At 55.1% G+C, this 10,569-nt stretch overlaps 1 protein-coding gene and 1 long non-coding RNA gene across 4 annotated transcripts; one reads left to right on the top strand and one right to left on the bottom strand.

The window, feature by feature from the left end:
- The first annotated feature begins 3,869 nt into the window (after positions 1-3,869).
- On the top strand, positions 3,870-7,404 carry LOC142831020 (proton-coupled zinc antiporter SLC30A1-like). Its single transcript, XM_075939751.2, has 2 exons — positions 3,870-4,592; positions 6,317-7,404. Exons 1-2 carry the CDS (start codon positions 4,043-4,045, stop codon positions 7,027-7,029), a joined length of 1,263 nt encoding a protein of 420 aa, XP_075795866.2. The 5' UTR covers positions 3,870-4,042; the 3' UTR covers positions 7,030-7,404.
- Positions 7,405-7,482: 78 nt separating this feature from the next.
- On the bottom strand, positions 7,483-10,525 carry LOC112544976 (uncharacterized). 3 transcript variants are annotated; one of them, XR_003088369.2, is made up of 7 exons: positions 10,481-10,525; positions 10,234-10,285; positions 9,310-9,334; positions 8,880-8,933; positions 8,508-8,585; positions 7,889-7,980; positions 7,483-7,617 (listed from the first exon to the last, which is right to left on the bottom strand). It is a non-coding gene; the product is annotated as an uncharacterized LOC112544976 (long non-coding RNA). The 3 variants fall into 3 exon arrangements; XR_003088368.2 differs by lacking the exon at positions 10,481-10,525 and having other exon boundaries at positions 10,234-10,472; XR_003088370.2 differs by lacking the exons at positions 8,880-8,933; positions 10,481-10,525 and having other exon boundaries at positions 10,234-10,472.
- Between the last annotated feature and the right edge of the window lie 44 nt (positions 10,526-10,569).

The raw sequence follows: 10,569 nt of genomic DNA, 5'->3' as shown, positions 1-10,569 counted from the left end.
CCAAGGCCTCTGCTGGTATTTCAGGATGTTCCGCTTCCCCTTCCTTCCTCTCCTGCTTCCATATGGGAATGTCTGCCTCCCATTCCAGGCAGCATCTTACTCACTTCCTGGTGGATCTCCAGTATCCACCCCTCCCTCCATCCAGGCACCTGGATGAGGTCCAGGTGGATAGCCCATGACCCTAAAGTCATTTGATTGGGACAGCTACAGATTATCAGTCCTGGTGGATTTTCTGTGCTGGGCCGTTTGGCAAACTGCCAAGCCACTGGGCTGGGCAGGAGGTGGGTTGCTGGAGGCATTTGAATGGGTTCACCATCAGGGTTATGTCATACAAAATGGGTTGCACAGTTTTCTGTGGCTTCTATTCATGGGCTGCGGGTAAGGCAAGCCCCAGCCCCATGCCTTCCGCCTGAGACCCGCCTTGGCAGCCAAGCCCCGCCCACTCACAGCCCGATCCTTCCTGGCCACCTGAAGATTTGGGGCTGCTGTGCTGCAGCCTGGCCCTAACCCTCCCCTGTGGCCAGAGAGCTGGGATATTGTGCCACTGCCCCATCCTTCTCTGGTGGCTGGGGAGCTGGCCTGCTGCACCATGGCCCCTTCTAGAGTCCTAGAGCCACCCCTTACCTTGCTATGGGGTCCATGGAAGCTGTCAGCCCCCGGTGCTGGTTAAAAAGCTGACCTTGGTTTACAGGAGAAAAGAGGATCGGTGTTGGGTCCTGTGCTTTTTAACTTCTTAATCAATAACATGGAAGACACATAAAATCACTGACAAACTTTGCAGATGACACAAAAATTGGGGGATTGGTTATTGATAATGAGGACCGGTTACTGATTCAGAACAAATCTGGATCTCTTGATAAACTGAAAAGAAGGTATGTTTTAACACAACTAAATGTAAAGGTACACAGCTATGAATAAAAAAGGTGTAGGCAATACAGGATGGTGGACTCTGTTGTGGGAAACAGCAATCTAAAAAAGACTTGGAGATTGCGGTGAATAATCAGATGAACATGACTCCACAATGCAATTCTGAGGCCAAAAAGGCTAATTCAATCCTGGAATGCATAAACGGGAATCTCAGCAAGGAATGCAGAAGATATTGGATTTCTGTATTTGGCCTGGTTAGACTGCTGCTGGAATCCTGTGTCCCAACTGGTGCCCACAATTCAAGAATGATACTGGTAGGTTAGAGAGGGGTCATACATGAGCAAGGCGCATGATTAAAGAATCAGAAAACATGTGGCAGACTCAGTGAGCTCAATCTACTTAGTTTAATACAAAGAAGGTTAAAGGGTGACTTGATCCTAGTCTCTAAGGGTATGTCTACACTACAACGTTAATTCGAACTAACTTAGTTCGAATTAGTTAATTCGAACTAAGCTAATTCGAACTAACGCATCTAGAACTAAAAACTAGTTCGAATTAGCGTTTTGCTAATTCGAACTAGCATGTCCACATTAAGTGGACCCTGAACCGGGCTTAAGGATGGCCGGAAGCAATGCCGGCAGGGCATCAGAGGAGGACTTAGAGCGTGGAGATGCTGTCTCAGGCTAGCCGAGGGCTGCGCTTAAAGGGACCCGACCCCCACCCCGGACAGACAGTTCTCAGGGTGCCCCGCTTGCAAACCAGTCCTGGCTTGGAGTGCCCGGAGTGCCCACACTGGGCACATCACAGCACTCGGCCATCAGACCGGCTGCACTTGCCGCAGGCTGCCATCTGGGGAGAGGGGGCAATTGGGGGGCTGCAGGAGAGCTTCCACCCCCAGAAGCCCGCAGAGCCAGCTCAGTCCTCCCCATCGGGGGCTCGTGCCCCATTCCTCCCTCACCTCCTTCCACTTACCCTTCCCTAGCCCCTTTTCTTGATGTACAAAATAAAGGACAATTGTGTTCAAAAATGGAATCTGTCTTTATTGAACAAAACTGGGGGAGACTGGGAAAGGGAGGTGGGAGAGGGGAAGAGAGAGGGTGGGAGAGGGGAGGGCAACTACAATGATCAGGGGTTGGGAACAGGTCCCATATGAAGAGAGGCTAAAGAGACTGGGACTTTTCAGCTTAGAAAAGAGGAGACGGAGGGGGGACAGGATAGAGGTCTCTAAAAGCAGGAGTTGGGTGGAGAGGGTGCATACAGAAAAGTTCTTCATTAGTTCCCATAAAGAAGGACTAGAGGACACCAAAGGAAAGGAATGGGTAGCAGGCTTCAAACTAGTAACAGAAAGTTGTTCTTCACAAAGCAAAGAGTCAACCTGTGGAACTCCTTGCTGCAGGAGGCTGTGAAGGCTACAACTAGAACAGAGTTTAAAGGGATGTGAGATCAAGTCATGGAGGTTGGGTCCATGGAGTGCTATTAGCCAGGGGGTAGGAGTGGTGTCCCTGCCCAAGGTTTGTGGAAGGCTGGAGAGGGATGGCACGAGACAAATGGCTTGGTCACTGTCTTCGGTCCATCCCCTCCAAGGTCCCTAGGGTTGGCCGCTGTCGGCAGACAGGCTACTGGGCTAGATGGACCTTTGGTCTGACCCAGGACGGCCATTGTAAGCTCAGGGCTCAGGGTCGGGGGTCTCAGTGGACCCCCTTGATTTTCATGCACACCTGCTCCTGGGTGGCCAGGCTGGCAGCTCTCCTGCCCTAGCCAGCCACTTTCCTGTGCCTAGTGCGGAGATCGTGGACGAGGTCCACGATGTCCGCACTAGCCCAGGGCCTCTTGCGATCCTGGGCAAGCTCCCGGGAGCCGCCAGCCTGGTCCCGAGAAGAGGGGGAGGGCTGGGGGGCATCGGGTGGCTGGCTCGATCCGTGCCAGGTGCAGGGTCTGCTGGCTGGGTGCTGGCAGGCTTGCACCTGGCACGGGCACCGTAGCCAGCCCGTGCCCCTTTAAGGGGTCCGGGGCCGGGAGGGCGGCAATAGAGTTTCCCTGGTGTTGGCCAGAGTGGCCACCAGGGAAACCTGGGGAGGGCTAGCCTCCCACTAGTTCGAATTAAGGGGCTACACACCCCTTAATTCGAACTAGCTAGTTCGAACTAGGCTTAATCCTCGTAAAATGAGGATTTCCTAGTTCGAACTAAGCGCTCCGCTAGTTTGAATTAAGTTCGAACTAGCGGAGCGCTAGTGTAGCGCCTATGAAAGTTAGTTCGAACTAACGTCCGTTAGTTCGAACTAACTCTGTAGTGTAGACATACCCTAAGTAACTCCATGGGGAACAAATATTTAATAGTGGGCTCTTTGATCAACAGGAGAAAGGTCTAATACGATCCAATGACTGGAAACTGAAGCACAACACATTCAGACTGAAAATTTGGGGTACATTTTTGACAGTGAGGGTAATTAACCATTGGAACAGGTTAACCATTGGAACAGTGGTGGAGTCTCCTTAACTGATCATTTTTAATTTTAGATGGCATATTTTTCTAACATGCCTCCTCCAGTTCCATCAGGAATTAATGCAATGAAGACCTGTGGCCTGAATTATACGGTGAGCCAGACTAAATGACCAGTGATTCCTTCTGGTCTTGGAATCTGAATCTATGAAGCCTCTGCTGGGACCAGGATTCCCAGTTTTCCCCAGTACAGACTGTTTGGGTGGAGCTGGGAATCCCAGTTTCCCCAGAACAGAGGCCCTTGGGGTTCCCATGTCTGAACTGCCTGATACAGAAAGGGGGCACCTGCCCATTAGTCTACCCCAGACTGCAGACAGAAGAGGGTACATCTTCTTGCTCTGAGTCAGGGGCTGTGAGATTGAGAGCAGCCTGTGTGCTGTGCTTGCCAGCGGGCGGCAAACTGGGCAAGCAGCCATGGGGGAAGGAGCAGGCACTGCCCCTTTAAGGGACCCCCAGGGACCATGGGACTTTGTGCACTGGCCAGCCACTCCGAGTGCAAACTCCTGGCGACAAGTACAGAGCAGCAGGGGCAGGCACAGGATCCCAGAGCCCAGATAGGGAGGAGGCTGCTGGGGCAGAGGCGATTGCTTGGGGAGTAGGCTGGGGTAGGGACAGGAGCACAGAGCCTAGAGAGGAACAGGAGTCCACATTGAGGCAGGAGATCCTGGGGCAGGGATGGGGCTGCCCAGAGTGCAGATGGGGCTGAGGCATCAGGGCTGTTTAGCAGGACCAGGGCTGCAGGGGCATCAGGGCTGGCTAACTGCCCAGCTCTGTCTTGCCCTCGGCCTGTTCCTGGCAGAGGTGGTGAGCAGCCAGGTCACAGGCTCTCTGCTGGCTCTCTCCTGCTCCCTCCAGACACTGGGGCTGGTGCTGGCACTGGGGTTAGCTCTGCTGGATAGCCAGCTGGCCTGCAGAGCACACTGCGATTCCAGGAACACCTTTGGATGGGTGAGGGCCCGAGTGGCAGGGACCCTGGTGTGCAGCGTGTTCCTGACAGCACTATGCCTGGCCCTGCTGCTCAGGGCACTGCAGCGGGCAGGGCATCCCCAAGTGACAGAGCGGCCCCTGACACTGGTGGGAGTGGGAACTGCAGGGCTCTTCGTCCATCTGGCTGGGCTGAGGCTGGATGGGCAGCACTGTCTGGTCGGGGAGAGTCACCGCAACAGCAATGTCAGCACCAGCAGAGGGAGTTCAGCCACAGACACCTCTGCCCAGGAGACACAAGGTGAGTCCTGCTGAGGGGGAGTGGTACGAAGCCAGCCTGTCTCTCAGCTAGAGGGAGGGCGGAGGTGGGGGTGGTATTCCTAGCAGAATGTTAGGAATCATTAAAAAAGGGATAGAGAACAAGACAGAGAATATCTTATTGTCTCTGTATTAATCTATGGTACCCCCACATCTTGAATATTGTGTGGAGATGTGGTCGCCTCATCTCAAAAAAGATACATTGGCACGGGAAAAAGTTCAGAAAAAGGCAACAATTAAGGGTTTGGAATGGCTGCCATATGAAGAGAGATTAAAGAGACTGGGACTTTTCAGCTTAGAAAAGAGGAGACTAAGAGGGGGATATGATAGAAGGCTATAAAATCATGACTAGTGTAGAGAACGAAAACAAGGAAAAGTTATTTACTTGTTCCCATAACATAAGAACTAGGGGTCACAAATTAAATTAATAGGTAGCAGGTTTAAAACAAGCAAATGGAAGTTTTTCTTCATGTAACACACAGTCAACTCATGGAACTCCTTGCCAGAGGATGTTGTAAAGGCGGGACTTTAACAGGGTTCAAAAAAGAGTTAGATAATTTAATGGAGGATATGTCCATCAATGGCTATAAGCCAGGATGGGTAGGAATGATGTCCCTAGCCTCTGATTGTCAGAAGCTGGGAATAAGGGAGAGGTGGTGGATCACTTGGGGTATGTCTAGACTACATGCCTCTGCCAACAGGCATGTAAACTAGGCTACCCGACATAGTCAATGAAGCGGGGATTTAAATATCCCCGGCATCATTAAAATAAAAATGGCCGCCGCGCTGTACCGGCTCAGCTGATCGTTGTCACAGTCAAGACGCAGATCGGTTGACAGGGGAAGCCTTTGTCGACCACTCCTGTAAGAGGCTTACGGGAGCGGACGACAAAGGCTTCCCCTGTTGACCGATCCGCGTCTTGACTCGTGCGCTGTGCCAACGATCAGCTGAGCCAGTGAAGCGCGGTGGCCATTTTTATTGTAATGAAGCCGGGGATATTTAAATTCCCGCTTCATTGACTATGTCGGGTAGCCTAGTTTACATGCCTCTGTCGGTAGAGGCATGTAGTCTAGACATACCCTTGGGAACTACCTGTTCTGTTTATTTCCCCTGGGGCACCTGCCATGAGCCACTGTTAGAAGACAGGATACTGGGCTAGCTAGACCTTTGGTCTGACCCAGTATGGCTGTTCTTATGTCCTGGTATGACGCCAGGTCAGGCCAGCTGTGTGTGTGGAGCAGGGTGGTTGAGGGAGGATGTGGGAGGGAGGGTTACTAGGCCATTCCTTCAGCTGTGGGTGGGAGAGTTTGCTTGTGTAACCGATGAATCCCTTAGGCTACATCTACACTAAGCAGGTTTTAAGTAGCCCTGTTGCTAAGAGTTGGTACATGTGAATGCTGTTGTAGGACTTTTGCAGACAAATACGTTGAGCCCCCACAAGGTGCTTTTGCTTTGTCAGCAGGAGAGCCAACAAAGCAGCATTACACTGGGATTTGCTGCCCCAAAATTTTTCTCATTTGGCCAGGGGCTGAGGGGTGGGGGAGGAGTTAAGCACCAATGAATGACAAAAAGTTTGTGGATCGATTGCAAGTGTAGACAAAGTCTCTTTGCTCCTTGCCCCATACTGATCCCTGCCCTTTGCCCCTCAGCTGTAGCGTGGGATGCTGCTCCTACACTCCTTTCACACTTCTTCCTTCCCCCACACAGACCTGCTGGGGAACAGGCAGCCCTGGCTAAAGGATGGGTGCTTGCCAGCAGAGGAGTCTGGTGCCTGGCTGGCCCTCTGCCTTCGCTTCGTGTCTACCTCCTTGGGCCCTGCTGCTGTGCTGCTCTATTCGCTTGCCTTCCACCTGCTGTGGCCCCCATTCACAGAGCATGTGACTTGTCTGCCCCCCTGCACTGGGATGCTGTGCCAGCCCCTGGGCAGCTCTGCAACATCCATGGCAGAGCTGGGGCCCTGCTGGCTTCTGTACCTGGACCCTGGGCTTTGTGTGGCTGTGGTACTAGCCTTGATCCTTTTGGCTGCCCCATCCCTGCGGGACTCAGCCCTGGTGCTTCTGCAGGCCATGCCTGACCATCTGGATCTGTGGCAACTTGAGTCGCATCTCAGGGGCACAGAAGGGGTGGCAGCCCTGCGTGAGCTCCATGTCTGGCAGCTGGACAGTGCCCACAACCTGGTGGCCACAGCCCATGTCTGGTGCTTGGATGCCACCTCCTATGGGGCCGTGGTCCGGAGGATCCAGCAGGTGTTCTGGGAGCATGGAATCCACACAGCCACCGTGCAGCCTGAATTTGGTGCACTTCAGGGATCCTGCTGCCTGGCTGCAGGTAGGGGGGGTGGTGAGGCCCCCAGGAAGAGACACCCATCACTGCCCTCCCTCCTCCCCACGGTGATTCTCGAGTACGAGACCACAGTGTGAGCCATGGGAGCCGCCTCAGAACCAGCACTGTGAGGAGTGAGAGGGGGAATGGCAGCGACTCCACATGAACAGCCTCTGCTCCCCCCATGCCTCAGGCAGATTGGGGAGTTGAGAGCTGCTGCTCTTTGCCTGCCCCAGGCAGTGCCTCTGCCCCTGTGCGATTCCTGGTGGAGGAGCCAGCGCCGTGGAGAGAGGGGAGCAGTGCGGTGCTGGCAGCCCTAATGACAGAAAATGAAGAGAGGAGCAGAAAGTGACTTCCCAGGCTCAGCTGCACAATGGGGCTTTGGAAACTGCTGCGCTTTGGACAGAGCTGCCCCTGGACTCCACACTCAGGAAGGTCACGGCCCAGGATGGGGCTCCCCTCCGGACAGGACATGCCACAGGACGAGGCTGATGTGGGGCTGCTCCTTTTAGATGGCTGCAGTCCCTGTAAATAAATAGCATGGAGCTGCCTGCCAGGATGTTGCTCTTTATTGCTTGGCAACAGCCCCAGGGATTGGAGCACCGGGAGGGAGGTCAGGGACTAGCCTGGGCTGTGACTCCCTTTTGGCTGATCCCGTCATGTGCTGCCCTGGAAAGCATAGCACCCTGTGTGGAGAGAGGGGAGATGGGGCAGTGTCAGCTCCTGGCGTGTGTTCTGTGACCTCACATAGGCTGGAGCCTGTCTCCCAACCTCCCCAAGAGCCCTGACCCCACAGGGGCTGGGGTGTGTCACCCTTCCAGCAACATCACACAGCCTGGAGTGGGTTCTGCATATCCCCCACCCTCCCACAGAGCCCCACCCCACATGGGATGGCATGTTACCTCCTGTCCCTTGGGGCTCCTAATCTATCCAACCCCTCACCCAGGGGTCTCTTACCCAATCCCTGCTTGCTACTGTTTCAGGACCTGGCTGATGCCTTCACAGATGCGCTGCACTTTGGCATTACTGTCCACGTAGCCATCGCCATTCTGTGGGAGCAGGGGACGGGTCAGTCTGTGTTGCCCATGATGCCCCTGCTCTCCTGCCTTCCTGCCTTCCTGCCCAGTCCCCCCGACACTGAAGATGTGTCCCCCTACTCTGGCTCCGAAAACAGGGATGTGCCTCCAGCAAGATGCTCCTGCCCAGCCCCCCAAAGCAGATGTGCCTCCCAGAAGAGTGCCCCTGCGCAGTCCCCCTCTGAGCTGAGGATGTGCCCCCAGCACAGTGCCCCCAGAACTGGGGATGTGCCCCCAACACAGTACCCCTCAGCTCCCCCAGAGCAAGGGATGTGCCCATAGCATAGTACCCCTGCCCAGCAGTGTTCCCTGTAAGCTGAGCAGTTGGGCGGCCACCCAAGAGAGATTCAAGTGTGGCTGTATTGGTGGTGCATATCCACTCATGCTTTAGTGCACATAGCAACATTTATTCTGCACATGGATGGAAACAATTAGAGGGAACATTGCTGCCCAGCCCCCAGCTGGCAGGTGCCCACACACAGCGCCCACCGGGTACTCACGATCTTGGAGTGCAGGACCCGGCCGCTGTCCGGAAGAAGAATCTCGAAGGCCCCAGAACTGGGAGCCATTTCCCCTGTCTGGGAGAGAGCAAGTATGTGGTGACCAAACTGCAGGGTGCTGAGCCCTATGGAGAACTGTCCCAGAGTGGGGGGTGAAATCATGAGGGGCCAAGGGGCATGTGATCCCCACACTAATTGGAGGATGCCCTTGGGGGCTCAGGTGAGCAGTGTGGGGCTTGCTGCTCTAATCCTTCCCAGAGCTCCCAACCCTGATTTTCTGTCCCTCCTATGCCCGCTGCTCCCCTCCTGCACCTGGTTCCCTGCCCTCCTGCACCTGGTCCCTCAACCCATGCCTGATCCAGGGTGACTCACAATCTCCAGCTGCTTTGGGAAGCGTTTCTCTAGGAACTCCTGCAGCTGCAGGAACTAGGGGGAGTAGAAGGAGAGATGGGGGAGGGTCAGTGAGGTGTGGAAGGCCCTGCCTCTGTTCCCCTTTCCCCAGCCCAGGGAGCCTGTTAGGCCCACAAATCCCCTCTGCCCTCTGGCATCACCCAGGGTATCCAACTCCTCAGAGGGGGAGACGCTACCAGCCGTGCAGTCCAACACCTTCTGCAGGAGGGACCCTGGGGGCAGATTGCTAGGGAAAAGAGCCTGGGGAGCCCCCACAGATGAAGACATGAAGGCCCAATGAAAGCCAGGGGCACATGGAGCACTGGAAGGGTGCACAGGGGAAATGGAGGGACTACAGGCTGAGTCTCTCACTGGGGGGGGGGGAGAGGGGGAGGATATACACTGTACTCACCCGGCTTCTGTATCCTCAACTGCCACTACAAGGCAAATGGCGCATCAGTGTGAAGCGACACCATGCTGAGAGGGAACCCCTATGGGCAGGGGGGCTGGGGTTTGGGCAGAGGCCCAGTGGCAGGGGGAGTCAGAATTGAGGAGATGGGAAGGGAAGCTGAGGCAAGGACCCAGTGCCTAAGGTGGACTGTGCCCTTAGGGGGGCAGTGCTGGATGCTAATTGGAGGTACCAGGGGGCAATGCCAGGTAAGAGGTGCCCATGAGGACTCAGAAGTGTATGGGGTGTGCTCATGGGTTCTGGCTGAGGGGTTCCCATGGAAGGTGGTGCTCGGTAATGGGTGCCCCTAAGGGTGGTGATGTATGGAGCATGACCATGGAAATTGTTCTGGGTGAGGGTGCCCATGGGAATGAAGCTGTATGGAGTGTGCCCTGGGGGGGTAAGGCATGCCGATGGGAGCAATGCTGCATGAGGGGTGACCCTGGAGGGAGTGCTGGGTGAGCGGGGCGAGGGGGACAGTGTTCCCTGCAAGCATTCGGCAGCCACTCAGGAGAGATTCGAATGCTGATTAGCAGAGCACTCACAGCTAGGTTTGTGTTTCTACTGGTGGTGCACATTCACAGATGCCTCAGTGCACATAAAAATTATTCCACACATGGATGGAAAAGAATAGAGGGAACACTATTATGTGTGTTGTGCTGGGTGAGGAGTGCCAATGGGGGTGGTGTAGGGATGCCCTGGGGGCATTGCTGAGCTAGGGGTGTCTATGGGGTGATGCCAAGAGAGGGGTGCCCATGGGGGTGATGCCGGGTGAGGGGTGCACATGGAGTGATGCTGGGTGAGAGGTACCCGTGAGGATGCTGGGTGAGAGTGCCTATGGGGCAGTGCTGAGTAGGAGATATGGGTGGGGGTAACGCTGCCACTCACCAGAAGATGATCCGCACTTGGAGGCGCGGGGCAGCCATGATGATGCTGGAGGCTGCAGGAGAAGGGGGGTTAACAGCTCGGAACCAGCCCGGACTAGGGCGGCCCACTCACCCTGCCACGGGGGAAAGGCAACTTCAAGGGCAGCTTCCCCCTCTGGGAGTCGACTTCTCCCCCAGCATCCCAGCAGCTTGGGCCAGGGTTTGGGGCCACGGGAATGGAGGGGTGTCTCTCAGGTTAAAGCCCTTACCTGCCCGTATGGATTGGTCTGGGCAATGGGGGAGTCCTAGTTGCTAGGCAACTTCCTGAAAATTCTGTATGGAGGTTATGCCCATGGAC

This window comes from Pelodiscus sinensis, chromosome 11, assembly GCF_052426305.1.
Source record: "Pelodiscus sinensis isolate ZL-2025 chromosome 11, ASM5242630v1, whole genome shotgun sequence".
NCBI classification, from domain to species: domain Eukaryota; kingdom Metazoa; phylum Chordata; order Testudines; family Trionychidae; genus Pelodiscus; species Pelodiscus sinensis.
This window is presented reverse-complemented; position numbering and strand designations above follow the sequence as displayed.